The 18,513-nt window shown below is 51.3% G+C and overlaps 1 protein-coding gene across 1 annotated transcript in view; it reads left to right on the top strand.

Annotated features, from left to right (window-relative positions):
* The window catches only part of PLXDC1 (plexin domain containing 1), a 58,415-nt gene that overhangs the window by 4,560 nt on the left and 35,342 nt on the right, over positions 1-18,513 (top strand). The window contains exon 2 of the mRNA XM_081160961.1: positions 4,236-4,414. Coding sequence (XP_081017087.1) covers positions 4,236-4,414 — 179 coding nt within the window. The remainder of the gene's footprint in view (positions 1-4,235; positions 4,415-18,513) is intronic.

The following is an 18,513-nucleotide window of genomic DNA, read 5'->3' as shown; positions in this document are numbered from 1 at the left end:
AGTGAGGGCTTCCAATGGGGCAGTGCCCCAAGGGGCGGGTCTATCAGCCCTGTGGATCACTGGTACTCAGGGCATTTAAAGATCCTCCCTCCCTCCCTCCCTCCCTCCCTCCCTCCCTCCCTCCCTCCCTCCCTCCCTCCCTCCCTCCTCCAGTCCATCATCCTTGTGACCTTGCTGAGTATTTTCTCTGTCAGGCACCTGGAGCCTACAGAGGCAAAGGCAGCAGCAATACGTTGGGATCAGGGCTGGGGTGGCGCATTTGGGGCGACTGGGAGAGACGTCAGGGGATGCGCTGGGAAGAAGTGACATCTCGTGATGCTTAAGGGTGAGCTAGAGCTCATCGAGAGAAGGGTTTATTTATGGAGCAGAGTGATCCTGGCTCAGAAACTGCATGCGTGAAGCCTTGTGGCCAGAGAGAGCAGGGCTGGGCCCTGGAGAGGGCTGTGGGGAGACACAGGCTGGAGGAGAGGGCAGGAATCCAGTCAAAAGGGGCCTCGAACGCCGGGTAGAGGTGCTAGTTGCTGAGTCTTCAGCGGGAGGGCTGTGGCGAGTGGGACACATGGGAAAGTTGGAATCAAGTTTGTCTCCTAGATGCTCTGGTGGGCATGTGGGAGAGCAGCTGAAGGATATTAAAAGTGAAGGCTGAAGTAGCTACTGGACTGAGTGGTGGCCGTGGGGCTGGGATGGCAAGCTTCGGTGATGCTGAGATGAGGGTGGCTTGGACCAGGCACTGCGGTGGCACGACCTGGCCTCCTGAAATCAGCCCATTGCTTCATGCCTTGGAGCAGGCCAGTGGCATGTTAAAGGGGTTGGGGCACTGCCACTAGGTTTCCCCCTCCAAGACAGGGGACAGTCTCCCAGAGCAGCTCCCAGGTTCAGGTCCAGTGGTTCTCAGAGCAGGGCATCCAGGAGCCCAGCCCACATGCCAGTCCTGCCCTGGGGCTGCCCCTGCACCTTAGGAAACAGCTTGGGGTTGCTGGTCACACCTTGCTGCACTTTCTGTGGTCTGAGCAGACCCTGGAGCTGGAGCCAGCCTGCCTGAGTGCATATTCTGCCATGGACTGGTTGTGTGACCATGTTGACATTCCTTAACATCGCTGTGTCTCGGTTCCCCAATTTGCAAAACGGATCTAAAACTGGCACCTACCTCATGGGGTTATTGTGGGATTAAATGAGTTAATGTGTTTAAAGCACTTAGTGCTGGCACAGAGTAGCAGTTCTCTAGAAGTTAGCTGTCATTTTCATTATTACTGTTACTACTGTGACATCCCACTAGACCGTATGCTACTCAGGGCCATGGTGAATGAGTGGCTGAATTAATGAACAGTGTGTTCTGGAAGCTTCTTGCCCTCACTCACATGCAGAGGCAGGGAGCAGCAAGGTTTGGATAGGTGTGTAACACAGGCATGAGCACGCAGGGAGGAGGCTGGGGCCTTCAGGCGAGTCTGTATGTACTCGCACACGTGTGTATGCACAGGCACGTGGGCCCTTGCACACACACACGTGAGCAACCAGCTGTGTTGGCTCCCTCCACGGGCTGATGGGGTGATGTCCTGTCCTAGCCAGCTGGGAGGGGGAGGGTGGCAGGGAGACAGAGTGTGTGGTTTGGGAAGGCAGGATTCAGGACTAGGCCAGGGTGGGGCAGACTCCTCTCTATCCTTTGCCCTACCCTTCTTCAGGGACTCTGCCTCTGACCCTGGTCCTGAGCCCTCTATTATAAAGCCTTCTCATTTCTGTTTCTTATTTGAGGCTCATAGCAGCCTGTGCCATAGACATGATTATTGTTCCCATTTTAGTGATGAGGAAACTGAGGCTTAGCAAAGTAAACTGATGGGTCCAAAGCCGAACAGCTTGTGGGTACAAGTGTGTCCCCTCCAACCCACCTCTAGCTGGGCACCACCTCCCTGCCCTCTCCCCAGGCCTTGGGCCCCACCATCCAGGCACCCTCCTGTCTCAGTTGTAGGACTGTGATGCCCGCAGATCCCAGCATCCCTATCCAGGCTGGCCGAGCTCCTCCACTTGCTCTGCACATGCTCCTTTCCTGTCCTGGCTCCTGCCCAGGCCCGAGGGCTGCTTGCAGGAGGACCTGGAGAGCCGGGCAGCCCAGCCCAGCACAAACAATCCTATTTCCAGAGGCAGCTGTGGGCCTCACCCAAGAAGGGCAAGGCGGCCCTGGCTTGGGGTATGTACCAAGGGCAGGCTGTCTTCCCAGCACTGGGCTCAGTCCATCTCAGCCAGTGGGCATTTTGGGGAAGGGGTCCGGAGACCGACCCTTTTCCCATCTTCTCCAGAGCATCTGGTTGCGATTAGGGGCAGAGAAGTGAGAGGGGCCGGCAAGGGTCCAGCAGGCGCCAGCAGCCAAGAATGACTTAATTGGATAAAATGTCTAATGACAAACCAGAGCCTCACAGCAAAGAGTCCTGGCCCCAGCCCCAGGCTTGGTCCTGGCCAAACCTTGTCTCAACCTCTGTGCTTGCTGGCTCCCAAGTTACCTCCAGTATCGTGTGCTCAATTATGCAGTGATTGAGCACCTACTGTTTGCTAGGCACTGAGGATACACATTTGCAGAAGGTGGGAGAGTCCTGGGGGCACCAGGGAGACAAGCACATAGTTACAAGACTGGTGGATGCTCTAGGAAAGAGGGCTATATCCAGGAGCTCTGGGGAGTGGGTGGGGACAGGCGGAGGTTGAGAGGGCATCTGACACAGGGTAGGCCTGAAATTCATAAAGATCGCAGGGACTATCGGATCCACGTGTCTGGTAGCCTGTGTCCCATAGACATATCCCTAGTAGGGGTGGAAATTGAAGTGACAATATAAGACATGTCTTTGAGGGCATACATCTTTCTGAAATGGACAAGCATGGTTTCTGTGCCATTTAGAATAAATTTAATGAGGGAACTGAGTCTAGGAATGGCTGCGAAATGGCCTGGGTGCCACCGCTTTCCAACCCTGTGCCGTGGCAGACATTGCTAATTGATCATAACAATCTTGCCTGCTAAACACAAATGGAGTCTCAGAGTTCTTTTTAATTAGAGTGCTCCTGGCTGTCACTAACTGATAGGAGATGGGTTTTAAGATGAAAGCTATTTGCCATCCTTGATGGTGTCTAAGCTCCTTATTTTATGGGGAAAGTGACCGCCCGAGGTGTTGGAAGGTAGTGATAGGATTATACAGTGGCCCCACTATGGAGACATCTTCGACTGTCACACCTGGGAGGAAGTGGCATCTAGTGAGTAGAGGCCAGGGATGCTGGTAGACATGTTACAATGCTCAGAAACCACGTGCCCCCCAACAAAGAGTCATCCAGTCCAAAATGTCAATAGTACCAAGGTTGAGAAGCCCTGAACTAAAAGAACTCTGCTCTCTGGCTTCTGGTACCTAGAGTCCCCTGGAAGGTAAGATTATGTACCATTGCTAGCAGAGAAATAAGGAACTGGTTTGGAAGGTTCCAGAACAGTGGTTCTCACCCTTTTCTGCAGTGTTAATTCCAGGGCTGCTTCTTTTTTTTTTTTTTTTATATGTTTTTATTGATTTTTTTTAGAGAAAGAGGAAGGGAAAGGGAGAGATAGCAACATCAATGCATCAACATCCAGCAGCTGCCTCCTGCCTGCCCCCAGCTGGGGATCGAGCCCACAACCCAGCATGTGCCCTGACCAGGAATCTAACTGTAACCTCCTGGTGTATAAGTTGACGCTCAACCACTGAGCCACACTGGCTGGCCCAAGGCTTCTTAATAGCTCCCTGGGGATCATGTAAGAATCCTAATGCTCAGGCTGCACCACAGACTACACTACCCCAGAGTTTCTGGGGTGGGTCCCAGGCATCAGGAATTGTTAAAGCTCCCCAGATGATTCCAGTGTGCAGCTGAGGTTAAGAATAATAACTGCGTTGGAGGCAGGTCTACCTGGGTTTGAAACTTATCTCCATCCCTAACCTGCCATGTAACCTTCTTTAACCTCTGTGAGCCACTGATTCCTGTCTGTGAAATGGAGAGCATCCTACCTACTGTGGGGGGCTGGGGTGAGGGCCAAAAGTGTCCTATGTGCAAAGTGCGTGGAGTGGAGCTGGGTACATGTCTCTCGGTGCCTGTGGGGTGTTTCCTGCCCCAGTAGTCAGTGTCCCCAAAGGCAATGATGGCATGGGGTGGGGCTTCTGCAGAGTAAGTGGGCTGATTCCCCTCCCGGACCTTCACTCTGGACTCCCAGGGCTCAGCTTTCTGTCCCCTTCTCCCAGGTCAGGATGCAGGCCGAGGCTCTGGATGGGCCACCAAGGAAACCATGCAGGGCTGGAATCGGAGAGCCCGAGAGAGCCCTGGGAAGGTGTCGGAGCCCGACAGGACCCAGCTGAGCCAGGACCTGGGTGGGGGCACCCTGGCCATTGACACACTGCCGGATAACAGGACCAGGGTGGTGGTGAGTGCTGGAGGAGCATGGAGGGGGAGGGAAGTGGCGGTGGGGGGCCCACCAGGTGCTCATGTACACTTGTCAGGCACGCAATCACATAACCTTTGGTGTTGGCCCTGGAGGTCCCTGTGAAGACAGGGTTCTAGAGGGGATGGAAGCAGGGCCCAGCCCGGGTCATGAAATTTTGGCATCTCAAGAGTTTCATAGGCTGCCTACCTCCTTGTGGACCCAGAGAAATAAAGCAATGTGCTCAAGGATGCACAACATGTCCACAGGGTTCCCGACACTGGACTCTTCCACTGTTTAGGGCCTCCACTAAAAACTGAATGAAGGTGGCATTCTTAGTCACATCCAGCTGCCAGCTCTGGCCCCTCCCCCACCTCATTTCTGTGCCATCTACAGACTGAGTGTCCCCAAAGGGTTCATGGCTGCAGAGGCCCAGGCTGCTCAGCCTCATGGCAGGGAACTCTGAGTAAAAGAAGCAATGGGTTGAAGCCCCAGGAGAGACCCTCCTCTGCCTGGGGCAGTCCTGGGGGTGGGGGTGCAGGGAGGTCTGGGGAAATCAAGGCCAGGAGGAAGGGCCGTCCTCCCGCTGGCTTTCTGGGGGCCTCTGCATGTGTGTGGGTGAATCTATGTTCATGTGTGCATGTCAGCAAGAGTGTGTTAGCAAGCGTGTCTGGGGGGCTTGGGGGATTATGTACATCTTCCTGTGCGTCTGTCACCATGAGCTCTTTATGTCTGTCATGAGTGTGTGTGTATGTCCGTGTGAGTGTGTATGGGCCTGTGGCCAAGAGAAAAGGGAGTGGATTCTCCAGATGCTGAAAAAGTATAAAACGAGAGAACGAAACAAGAGGATGTGCATCTCAGTATTTATTTCTGTATTTTATGTTTTCATAACATTTTTTTAAAAATCAAAGAAATGTTTATAGATAGTCATAAAGGTCAAATAATGCTAAGATTGGAAAACAAAACACAGAATCCACCCCCCTCCCGGCTGCCCTTGCTCGGAGGCACGGCTGCAGGGGCTCTGCTGGTGGTCAGCTCCACATTTCTTATTCTGCTTCCCCTTGGTTAATGCGCTTAGACATTCCCTCTCGACTGCCTGTTGTGTAGATGAAGATTTGCCTTTTACATACTCCTGCGAGTGTCGTTTTACTCTCTCAATATTTTAAAATATAACTTTATTGATTTCAGAGAGAGGAAGGGAGAGGGAGAGAGAGATAGAAACATCAATGATGAGACAGTCATTGATCGGCTGCCTCCTGCACGGCCCCGTTCTTACACATATATTCTTACACATCCATTGGCCTTATTAAAAAAGAGACCACAGGCCCGAGATGGAGTCCCCTGTGCTAAATCCACAGCATAAAAACCAGCACTTAATACCTAACTTAATTACAGTTTCAACCTCTCCCAGGGGTGGAATCTTAAACCAGTCAGTCTGGAATTAACCTGGTCAGCTCTAGTGAGGTCATCTGCCTGAGAGACCCCCGTTGTCCCCTGAAAGAAGGTGACCTTGACACAAACAATCCACTCTGCTAGAAACCTTCCCTCTGCTGCATGAGATGCTGCCCGATTCATGAAGAGTTCAATGAAACCAATAAGATCTTTAAAATTTACTCTGTTGAATTTTGTTGTTTAACAGCCTCAATGATCATTTTCGGGGTAGTCAAACCTGTCTGTTTTCCCCTGTCTCCCCCATCCCCGAAACTTCTCTCTTATAGTCCTGCTCCATCCCGGGCTGGCTGTTCCCCACCTGCCCACGGCCATCCTGGGACTTCCCTTTCCTCGTTGGAGCCCTTGGTCTCTGTCCTGTGTTGGGCGTCCTGCTCTCTTGACCCTGTGTCTTCTCTTTCCTGCTTGTCCCCCTTGTTCGTTGAACTTCCTGAGAAGGGTTACATGGGAGACAAAATTCTTTTGAGAGCTCGTGTGTCTGAAAATGCCTTTATTCTATCTCACATTTGATCGATGGTTTGGCTGAATATAGAATTCTAGATTAAAAATAATTTTCCTTCAGAAGTTTGCAGGCACCTCACCATTGTCTTCTGGCTTCCAGTGTCACTGTAGAGAGGTTTGACGTCATTCTTGTGCCCCATTTTTGTATATGCCCGTTTCTCCCAGTCCTCCGGAGGCCTTCGGGGTGTTTCCTGTGACCTCCGAGAGTGAGGGTCCTGCTCTGGCTGGATGTTTGATGGACTGTTTCAACCTAGAGACTTATATTCGCCAGCCCTGGAAAGCCTTCCTCTTTTATTTCTTTGATAATTGTCTCCCTCCCACATTCTCTGCTTTCCACAATTCCCCTTGACTTGATGTCTTTCTTGGGGAATGATCCTCGAACTTTCTTCTTTCTTCTGTTTGTTCGTCTGTCCCTTTTGCGATTTTCGTTGTTTATTTGTTAGTTTGCATGTCTTGTTACACTTTTGGGGAGATTTTCTAATTTTCTTTTCTTTATTTTTCCCCCCAACTTTTAGAAACTTTCAGTTCTGTCTTTATTGCCATTCTGTTTAAGAGTTTCCATTCTGGCTGGGTAGCACAGTTGGTTAGAGTGCCATCCAATACACCCAGGTTGTAGGTTTGATCCCCGAAAGTGATGTTTCTCTTTCTTTTCCCCTTCCTCTCTCTAAAATCAATAAATCTTTTAAAAAACGTTTGTGGAAGAACAGCTTAAGATCATTCAGTGGTTGTTCCTTAACCTTATTTTCTTAATGTTACAGATTTCCCCCCTGCTATTATATTTTTAATTTCCAAGAGCTCTATATTATTTTCTGATTATTTCTTTTCTTAAAAAAGGCTCCTTTTCTTGTGCCATAGACGTAATATCTTCTTTTTCTAAAGATATTTAAAATTAAAGTGTTGAAAATTTTTTCCTGCTCTCTGCATCATATCCCCCCCCCTCATTTTAGTGGGGGGTTGTTTAATTCGGGGACAGTTTACACAGGAGAGGGCCGGGTGAAGGAGGACAACAAGGGATGGTGAAGCATTTTAGCAACAGCAACAGCACGGAGGAGCTAAGGCCGCTGCACTGGGCAGGGAGGGTGGCTCCCCGACCCAGCAAGAGCTGTGGCTGCCTCTGCAGGAGGAGCTGCCGGGAGAGCTGTAGCAGTGAGATCTCTGTAGCAGTGAGATCTCTGTAGCAGTCAGGGTGGGAGAGGGCCCGCAGCCAGCCTGCAGCCCGGTAGGGAGGGAGCAGGGTAACAAATGCTCTGAACTCTCCCCTTCTCTGCGCCTTTTCTATGACTGATTACTCCTTTTATCTCGGGCTCGCACGTGGCTTGGCACCCTTACTGATCCTGTCTTTATTTAAAGTTTTGATATTTTGTCATCATAGTTTTGTTTGGATTAATTTTGATTTTTAAAAACTAGGGCATTAAAATAGTCCCTGTCTTGATGCCTGACTTTGTTGGTCGTTACATGCTGCCCCTGAGATCAGTGCCTCACTCTCGCCCTAATCCTGGCCCTGAGGCAGAAGCCCCCCGCTCGCTCATGCCCTGTCTCCTCCATCCTTCAGAACCAAGGAGCTGTGGTGGGATGATGGAGGACGGCCACAGTGGGAGAGGTCCCCTGAGTATGGGGACACCTTGAGGCTCACCCTTCCCTGTCCCCCAGCTTAGTGGGGCCGTCAGTTACAGAACTGATTCTTGCTTTGGGCCAGAGACCGTGGCCAGAGGGCCATGTCCCAGGCTGTACAGAGACGACCTTGCAGAAGAGAGCCACAGAGACACGGCCTTCTGGAAGCACTTGTGTGTGGGCGTTCAGAAAGGGCAGTGGGATCATTAAGAGCCAGCATGGATTCAATAACCCCAGATTCTTGGGCTCCACCCTGCACTGACTGGTTCAGAAACTCTGCAGATGGAGCCTGGAAATTTGTTTCTTTAAAAGCCCGCCCCCGCTCCCCAGGGCAATGTGATTCTCATGGTCATCTAGGTGTGGGAACTGCTGACATGTAACATTTGAAACCAATTTCAAAACCGGTTACCAGATTGCTCACCAGAACATGAGACTTTCTCAGGCACCACATGGCTGGCCTTGACCACAAGACTTTGACTATCCTGGGGCTTCATGGCTCCCTCTGCAGACACACATCAGGATTCCACGTGGAGGAGCAGGGCCACCTTTGCGGGAGGTCCCTCTGACTGTGTGAGGGGCTGTGCCCAGCTCTGCCAGAAGACAGGAGGCCAGACTTCCAGATCAGACGTCCACAGTAGCTGGGAGACAGTTCAGATGTCGGGTCCGGAGCCGGAAGCCCTCCTCGGCAGCCTGAATGATAGTTGGACTCCCACCAGACGAAACTACCAGGATAGGTACAAATCCTGGCACTTAAGTGCAGAATAAGCTGGGAGCGGTGTGGCTTGCTTAGCAGCAGCTCAGGAAGAAAAGGCTTGGGGCTCCTCACTGCCTGTGGGCTGAGGATGAGTCAGGAGTGAGAAGTGGCTGCCAAGGACGGAGGTGGCAAAGCCAACTGTGTTCGTGGAAACCCACAGAAACCCTGGGACCAGGGCTGGGGCTCTGGGGATCCTGTGGGGTATTTCTCAGCCTAACCACAGCTGAGGGGCTTGAACCTCCCTGTAGATGGTTATCTAGAAACCAGAGTCATGCAGAATGGTTGCAGGAGTTTGGGGTAGTTAGCCTGGCATAGAGAAGGCTCTAAATGTGGCTGGCTTCCAGTGGCTGCAGGGCTGCGACTGGGGCAGAGGAAGTAGATGATTTTTCTCCATAGCACTTATCCTGGCCCACACTGAATTCTCTATTTATTTGTTTATATTGCCTGTCCTCCTGCTGGAACTGAAGCACATGAGACCCGAGACTATTTTCACTCTGTCGCCAGTGCCTGGCACATGGTGGGAGCTCCTCCTTTGAAGGAACAAAGGAAGTAAGGATTTATTCATCCCCAGAGGCCTCGAAAGAGGTCATTGAGGAGAACAGGTTGTGCCTGGGGCGGGTTGTTGGATTCAGTGGCCTCTGAGGACCCCAGCTCTACTGAGTGTTGGGTTCCCACACATAAGAGAATGTCAGTGTTTATACACATGTGTGTGCACACCCGCGACCTGGGCGGTCTCATGCCTGAATCTTTAGAGGGGCCTGTGCTCCCTTCCCTACCTTACCTTGAACCTGCTAGGCTTTGCACTGAGCAGTGGTCAATGGGGAACACTGATGATCACCCCACTTTGGCATAGCCAGAGCTCAACACCACCCCCCCAACCCAGGCTATTGTGCTCACCTTGATCTGGACAGTGGGTAGCCTCAGTCCCTGCAGGAGCCCAGCAAAGAGGCCCGGAGATGCCTGCTTCTCCTGCATCTCTGGTCAACATTTCTGAGAGCTGGGGTTTCTTTAGCTGAAGGAAACCCAATCTAGACAACAGCTTGGCAGCAAAGGGCTAGGCAAAAGGGGAGCTGCAGGAAGGGGACATTTCGGCAAGTTTGAATTGGCCTGTTTCGGAACATTGTCTTGGTTTCAATAGGAAAACATTTCCGCCGTTTATCCATATCACAGCCTGGTCTGTACCTGTGCTACGGGCCATATCAAGGAGAGCTGCCATTCCCTTTGCCCCATGTCTCCCTTCATTGCTCCTCAGCACATCCTTCTGGCTGTGGCTTCCCTCCTGGCCAGGTCCCCTCTGGCCCAGCTCTCTCAAGTCAGCCCCTCTGCTCAGCCTCCAAACCAGGCCTTCTCAGGCCCACCCCCCTCTGACCATCTTTCCTTCTCAACCCCGTCTTCCCAGTTCCTTTTGCCCTGCCTCCTCCCCAGACCCCCTACCTACCCCTTTTGCCTATCCCGTCTGCTCAGCCCTTCTGCCCAGCACCCCTGCCTGGCCACCTCACCACAGTGCTGCTTCCAATTCAGACTGTCTTGTTATGAGGCCTTGAGGGACCCAGCCTGCACTCCCAGGGTGAACTGTCAGCTCCAAGGCCCCTGGTCAGAGCCATTTCCTTAGATTTTATTCTCACGCCCACTCTAAAATCACATCCCAGTGGGAATAGGACTCTTGTCTGAACTCACTTTTTCTAGAGATTTTCCACCAAGGCCAGTCTTAGGCCCTGGAACATTGGGAATTTCTTTGGAGGGGCAGGGTGAGGGAGGGGAGAAGCTGGAGTGCTAAGTCAGACAGAGACCTTGGGATGTGCCACGATTTCTTCTCTGAGAGGCTGGAAGGGGGAGGCCTTGGACAAAGGTTCTTTTCCATCTTGGGGATTTTCAAATCTTGGTTCTGTGGTTTAGGTATGGAGCCAGAATTTGGGAGTAACCAAGTTTAAGAACATTCTGATTTGGAGGTTCCTCTGTAATAGAATAGATTCACCCCATGAAAGGAAAGAGTCCCTCCTGCCACCCAGTTTCCCCCCTACCCAGCTTCCATGAATTCCTCTCCTCCCTCCCTCCCTCCCTTCCTCCCTCCCTCCCTCCCTTTCTTTCTTTCTCTCTCCCTCCCTCCCTCCCTCCCTCCTTTCTTTCTTTCTCTCTCTCTCTCTCTCTTTCCTTCCTTCCTTCCTTCCTTCCTTCCTTCCTTCCTTCCTTCCTTCCTTCCTTCCTTCCTTCCTTCCTTCCTTCCTTCCTTCCTTCTTTCTTTCTTTCTTTCTTTCTTTCTTTCTTTCTTTCTTTCTTTCTTTCTTCTTCTGAAGTGTGAGTCACATAACATAAAATTAACCACTCTAAAGTGAAGTGTATTTAACACACTCACTAGTGTTGTATACCTATCACCTCTGTCTGGTTCCAAAACATTTTCATCACCCCAAAAGGAAATACTGACATACTGTACCCCTTAAGCAATTGCTTCCATTATCCCCTCCCTTGAAGCCCCTGGCAACGACCCATCTGTGTTCTGTTTCTGTGGACCTACCTAGTCTAGATGTTTCATATGTAAATGAGATCACACTCTATATGACCATTTGTGCTTGGCTTCTTTCACTTAGCGTAATGTTTTTGAGGCCGAATAATAGTCCATCGCTCAGATAAACCATATTGTTTATCCACTCATTTATTGATAGGCATTTGGTGGGGAACCAGCAGCAGTGGTGGCACCTGGGAGCTTGCTAGGAAGGCAGAAGCTCAGGCCCCTCGGACCTGCAGCATCCGAATCCGATTTCCAGGTTATTGGCACGCACGTTCAAGTGTGAGAAGCACCGTTTTCTGCCAGAGGCTTTGAAGCAGGGAAATAACCAGGATATGGAAACGCATCAATAACTGACCGATTATTCGTGGGAGCATCAAAATCGGGAGCTCCTCAAATGCCCAAGCAGTAGGGAAGTAGTTAAGAAAATTGTGCGTTTTCTTCTGAGAGCCATGAAGCCATTACAAATGATGGTTTAAAACCATGTTCAACATCAAAAACTGCTTTAGATGTCACGAAACGTGACTGAAGGGGTCCACACGACTGGGTGACCAGCAGGGTGACCACCATGGAGATGATACATGTGTGGAAACGACGAGAAGGAATTATGCCAAATGGGACCAGATGAGGGGTGGGGTGGCCTGTTTTCGTTTCTGTTTTTCCTTGTTGTCCCAATTCTCTGTGGTTATATGATATATATTTTTGTTAATCAAAATCGTGGTTGGCTGATATTCCTCCAAAAGCCCACATGTTGAAAAGGTGCCAGGACAAGATGATTCTTCCATTCCCATGGAGTGTTGGGGGCAAGAAGAAAGGCTTTGTCTAGAAAGCCAGTCCACACCCTCTTTCCATGCCCGGTCTAAGCCCCACTTCCAGGGCCTTCTTGAGTCAGCCTCAGCCACCCTCACAGCTCTCACCCCAGGGCCTCAGCGCTGATGCAAGTGCCCCGTTGTCTGGCCTGGGTCCTTCCCTTCCCAAGTGAGACCTGCTTTCTGCACTTCTCTGATGACAAGTGTTCTCTGTGGGTTTGTTTCAGTCTGATGCTCGAATGCTTCCAGAGGGCAGATGGAGGTTATTGTGTGGAGACATGAGCAAAGGGGAAAAAATAACAGGTGATGTTGAATGAGCCCCTCCTGAATGCCAGCCTCATTCAGTGGTCTTGCATTTAATCTACCCAACTACCCCAGGAGGCAGGTATTTCTAATACTGTTCTGGAACAGAGAGGTGAAATGCTTACCCAAGGTTGCACAGCTAGTGAGTGGCAGAGCCAGGACAAGAACCTAGGTCTTTCTGCCTCTGGAGTCTGGGCATTTAACCACTGTCTCCTCATGGACAAAAAAATGAATGACATGTTGGTCCAGACAGGGGGTGCTTCTAGACCAGCTCTTTACAAACTATTGTGCAAAAGAATCCCCCAGGGAACTTAGTTCAAATGCAATTTTGATCCAGCAAGTTTGGGGTTAGGCCCAGGATTCTACATTTCTAATGGGCTCCCAGGTAGTGCAGATGCTACTGGTCCCTGGGGCGTACTTTGAGTAGCAGGGATCTAGAAAATACCCCTGTTGGCCTTGTAAAGCCTCTTGGAATGGTAGAAGCAGGGGCTGGGGTGCCCCTAGCCCAGTAATCCCGTCAGCCCCTCCTGGATTGGACCCAGCTGCCTAGAGCACCAGCCCGGCATGCCTGGCTGGCCGGGCCTCTCCAGCAGGCCCTGCAGGATGCCCTTGGTTGCCTGCCCTGGCATTTCCACCTGCCAGTTGGCAGGCAGGTGATGGGCCGATGGTGACAGCTTAGCCAGAATTCCTGTCCAGAACCGTCTTGAGCTCAGCCAAGGTAAATGCTGCCCTGCTGTCAGAAATGAAGTGCTGGCAGGCCTCGCGGTCATGAATAATTGAGACAGAAGAGACATTGTAACAGCAGACGTTTAGGATGGAGCTGGGGATGCTTTGAGGAGGCAGCCTCCACAATCAAGTCCTTTTCCTAGAAAGGTCCAACAACGTCAGCATCATAGCTCCCACTTATCAGACACCTACTGTGGACCAGGCACTGGGCTAAGAGCTCTCCATTGATGTGTTTTGTGTAATCCTTTCATGAACTCCGAGAGAAAGGGTACTGATGGCCCAGACACTCAAGAGTGGAGAGTAGTGCTTGGCACTGACTGTTAGTGGAGCCAGTTTTTGAACTTGAGTCTGTCTGATGCCACAGCCCCCGCACTTGATCCTAGAGCGGTGGTTTTCAAATTGCACTCCACAGGACCCTGAGGGTTCCCACAGGTGCTCCCCGGGCTGCTGTGGGAAGTAGCGAGGCCAGGCTTCAGGCCCTTCTCCCGGACTGGCCTTACTTTGATGGGATTTATGTATTGAGCTTCCATGGAAGATTAATCGGGGGAAAGGATTTCATGGCCAGAAATGTTTGAAATCCACATCATGCCGCTTTCCCAAGCGATTGGGAATTATTGACTGGGGCTTCTTGCAATAATTTTGAGGAATCCTAGTTCCCTTTGGTGGACTTGCCAAGTGGTCTGGCTTGTGCTGTGCTCCTGGGCCCTCTGCAACGTCAGGCCACCCCATCATAGCTCCAGCCCAGAGGGCTGCCCTCTGGGGTGATGGGACGCCCCCACAGACAGCAGGTCAAATGACAGGCTGTGAATTGGGTGAATTCCTCAGGCAAGGTTACTGCCAAGCAAGGCCTCTAAGTCATTTTTAAGAGACATATCTATATGGATTACAAGGAAGAAACCCTCAGGTTGACTGGCCTGAGGAGGCCACGCAGGACCCTGTATTAATTAGGATACAAATCCAGCTATCGTAACAAATGCCCAACCGACGAGACACACATGAGAGAAACTTTCTCTCCCATGTAATAGCGTGAGCATAAGCAGGGTTTGATGTAGTGTCTCCATGGCATTGGGGACCCAGATTTCTTCCATGTTGTGGTCCAAGGTGGCTGTTTCAGCTCCCCCATCACATCTGCAGCCCAGCGATGGTTACTGAGCAAGGTGAGGGCCCCCCATTCCTATTGAGGGCAATCATCCTGCTCACCTTCCACTGGCCAGACATTGTCATTTAGCCACACCCAGCTGTAAGGAGGGCCGGGAAACGTAGTCTAACTGGGTGGCGATGTGCTTGACTAAAATCGGGAGGTTCTGTCATCGGTAGAACGGTCATTGGGAGGCATTTATTCATCTCTGCCATGAGTGGACTTCCACCATCAAAACAGCTGGTGCCAGTGGCAGTGCGATCAGGGACCTGCAGTGGTAGAGCAGAAGCTCCGCCACGTTGGAGAATTCTTCCCCTGGCATGTCGCTAGTCATGTGGTAGAGCCCCTTGGAGGGGGAACAAGGGGCCGAAGAGTGGCTTCATGCAACTCCCGCGTGGGCCCTTTGCACGACCACTCCCCTAAGCATTGAGCCCCGAGAACAATGAGGTTCTGACCCACATCAAATACATCTAGGCCCCAGCTGTGTTTCAGCTCCAGCTCCAGAAAAGCGGCAAAACCAGACCAGTGACGCCGCTGGCTGACATCAGGACCAGCTGCACTGACTCATGACCCCCTCCCTGGCGCCAGCCAATCAGTGGAAACCACGACCCTGAAAGGACACACCTGGAAAGCTGAGGCATCTTCTATTGAGATGCACCTTTAAAAGCCCATAGGCCAGAGGACTTAGCGTACTCGGCCTCCCAGGAGCATGTCCTTCTCGCCTCCCCATCCTGCCCCCCCCCCCCCCGTGCTGCCATTACTTTCCTCTCCTAAGCTCCAAGGGCCCCCTTCTTTTGCCTCTAATTTGTTTTCTGAACCCATTTCTTCTAGGGCTCACTTCTACTTCTATGACTTTCTAACCAAACTTTCTCTTAAAAAAAAAGCAGCCAGTAGTGATTGACTTCGTAGAGGAAAGAAACCATGGGGGCCAGTGCTGCCAGGGAAAAGTTCTCTCAGAAATGAGTCTTCCCACTCACATTCGCCCTCTCTGCTGGTGAAGGGCTGTCTGGGGTATCCCTGGAAGTCCTTCCTCCGATCACCCCATGAGCGAGACTGTTCTAGTTAGGGCCATTCGAGCTGTCCCAGGGGAAGGGTTTATAGTGAGGGCACAGAGACCTTTCATCACTGAAGAGGTGCCACCTTAGGAGCACCTCCTTAGGAGCTCTAAGAGTGAAATAATTCTGCCCAGGGATCCCCAACAGCACCCAGCCTGGCTCCTCAGTGGAGCAGCGCCGGCTGGGGCAGTGGACCATTTTCCTTTATGGGAAACAGAGGGGACGGAGCAATGGGATGGTGAGACAGGTCCCCAGACACCTCACTCTGCCTCTTAGGTGAGGCAGCAAGAGATGTGTCAGCATGTTTGGGCTTCACAGCTGCAGAGCATGGCTCCTGTCCAGGGCCCTCGTTTCCAACGCGTGGAGGTTTAGTGAACCTCTCACCTGGCGAGTCCCAGGCAGCAGGTGATGGAAACAGGACCCTTCTCCCAGCCTGCGAACAGCCAGCTTAAACACAGGCCTGCTCAGGGTCCCAGTGCGCAGCTGTATTCCATTGACTCCTCCACCATCCAGCAGCACCTGTTCCCTGTTAGCTGCTGTCTTGCTTTGTTTGGTGACACCATGCCACCCAGCCACCAGACTGCATGGCGGCAGCAGTCAGGGTGCGCAGGCCTTCAACACACTATGCTGTGAAACTCCAAATGGTCATTCATTCATTAACAGATCCTCCAATTGAGCACATACTCTGTGCTTAAGCACCACAGATAAAGGCTGACCTTACCTGTGGGCAACTCAGGAGATAACAAGTCTAAAAGCCAAATAAGTGATGACAAGTGTGCAACTCATTGAGAGGGAGAAGCCCGAGCTGTGATGAGAGTGTAACGGGCTTCAGGGAGGTGTGCCTGAGGAAATAACCGTGGGCCTGAGGCCTGAAAGACGAGGGGGAGTGAGCTTCTGAATGGAATAAGAAAGAAGTTTTGAGGCACAGGAAGGACCAGGGTCCTGAGGCAGACAAGCTCTTGGTGATTCCAGAAACTGAGAGAAGCCCAGCAGCGCTGGAGTGCAGAGAGCGGGGGAGAGGAGGAGGCGGGGCCGGACTACCGTGCATCAGGAAGGATCTGTGTTTGTGTGTAACAGAGGGCTGAATCCAAAGACTGAACCAGCAGCCCTCCAGCATGTCATCAGGAAACCAGGTTCCATCCAGCTCTTCACTCCACCATCCTTAGATTGCAGCTCTTGTCCTCATACTCACAAGATGGCTGTTGAAGCTCCATTCATCATATCTGCATTCCAGGCAGGAATAAGAAGGGCAAAGGCAAGAGGAACAAGCAGCCCTGGCCAGGGTGGTTCAGTTGGTTGGAGCGTCATCCTGTGCACTGAAAGGTTGTGGGTTTGATTCCCATACAGGGCACATACTTAAGTTGCAGGTTCAACCCCTGGTTGGGGCACCTACAGGAAAGCAACTGATTCATCTTTCTCTCTCACATTGATATCTCTCTCTCTGCCTTCCCTCTCTCTAAAATCAATAAGCATATCCTTGGTGAGGATTTGAAAAAAAAAAAGAAAAAAAAAGAGGAGCAAGCAGTCAAATTGGACTTCTTTCAAAAGGCTCCACTAGAACCTTCAGTTTGTCTCATTAGCCAGCCTGTGTCACATGTCACCCTTAAGACATCCCGGGAATGCGGGTTTTTTAGTTGTCTACGCTGTTGCTTGCTACAAAGTCAATGTTTTGTTAATAAAGAAGGGGAAGGGGGAATGGATATTGGGTAGGCAATATCCAGGCTCTGCCCCACAGGCCTTGTAGGTCTCGGTAAGGAGTGTGGCCTTCATTCTGAGAGCAGCTGGGAAGCCACAGAGTGTTCTAAGCAGGGCGGTAACACCGAAGGGGGAGGCAACTCGGGACTGCCCCACCTGAGCCACAGCAGCCCAGCTGTGGGCAAGTGTATTAGTTTCCAAATTCCCGTGAACTGGGTGGCTTAAAAGAGCAGAAATGTGTTCTCTCACAGTTTTGGAGACCAGAAGTCAAATTAAGTCATCAGTGAGGCCATGATCCCTCTGAAGGCCCTAGGGAAGAGTTCTTCCTCGCCTCTTCCAGCTTCTGGTGGCTCCTGGCAATGCTTGGTGTTCCTTGGCTTGTAAGCTGCATCGCTCCAATCTCTGCCTCTGTTGTCACATGGCTTTCTTCCCTGTGTCACCTCTGTGACTCTGTAAACAAATCTCCCCCTCCTTCCTTTTATAAAGACATCCATTATTGGAATTAGTGCCTGCTAAGACTCTATTTCCAAATAAGGTCACATTCATAGGTAGGGGGGGTAGGGCTGGAACATACGTCTTTGGGAAACACAATTCATTCTACAACAGCACACAAAAGGAGTGCTACCTAGATGCTGCTTTGCTCTGTTGAGCCACTCATTTCCCCTCACCCACAGGTCATAAAAAGACAGCCCAGGAATTAGAAAGACAAGTTTATTTCCAAAACTTCGACCCAATGCCAGGCACCGATCCCTCCTCTTATAAAACAGCAAAAGGAAAGGTCTGGGCTCCTGCCTCACTCACCTCAGCAAACACTTATCTAGCTCAGATGATGCAAGAACCTCCAGACCTGGGTACAGAGGTGACCTCACCTGTCCCTGCTTGTCAGGGGATCAGAGTTGGGCAGGTGTGGTGGGGGAAAAGGGATAGCTGAAATTTAAATAACAGCCTGAATAGCATCTAACTTGTTTTCCATTCTTCAGGCAAAATTTTAGGCTAACCGATGCCCTTTAATAAACTACTTTTATATTTGAACCCGGGCACCAGGGGAAGAGGTGAGCTATAGCAGTGACTCTGGCAGGTGGTCGCAGCTGAATTGGGGTCAGATGCACAGTGTTGTTCAGAGCCCCCTGTTTTGGGCTTTGCAGTGGAATAAAAACCACTCACCCTGTGAGTTCCAGGACACAGGCTGGGGCCACCTTTGTACATTTCTCTTTGCATGAGGTGGTGTGCATGGAGCTGTTTCTTGGCAGGTGATTTGTGGTGGTGGTGGAGGGGGTTGGTTTTTTTGTTTGTTTGATCAAGGTGAGGATTCCTAGCAGAAATGGGTGGCGATGGAAGAGCTGGAGGCCTAGGAGGAAAAGACACAACATCTGGTCCCCTGGGGAGTTGGGTGAGAGGCAGAAGTGGAAGGGGCTGTGAGCTCTGGGCACAAGCACTGCTGCTTCGGTGCCTGCAGGCAGACTGGGGAGCAGTGCTTTCTCCTCTGGGCACCTTCTGGGACCCCAGGGTGGGTGACTGTGGCAGCAATGACAGGCAACATCCTTGGCATGGACCCTTG

This window comes from Miniopterus schreibersii (assembly GCF_964146895.1).
Source record: "Miniopterus schreibersii genome assembly, chromosome: 16".
In the NCBI taxonomy this organism is placed as follows: Eukaryota; Metazoa; Chordata; class Mammalia; order Chiroptera; family Miniopteridae; genus Miniopterus; species Miniopterus schreibersii.
Note: the sequence above shows the minus strand (reverse complement) of the source record. Positions and strands in the feature narration are given on the sequence as shown.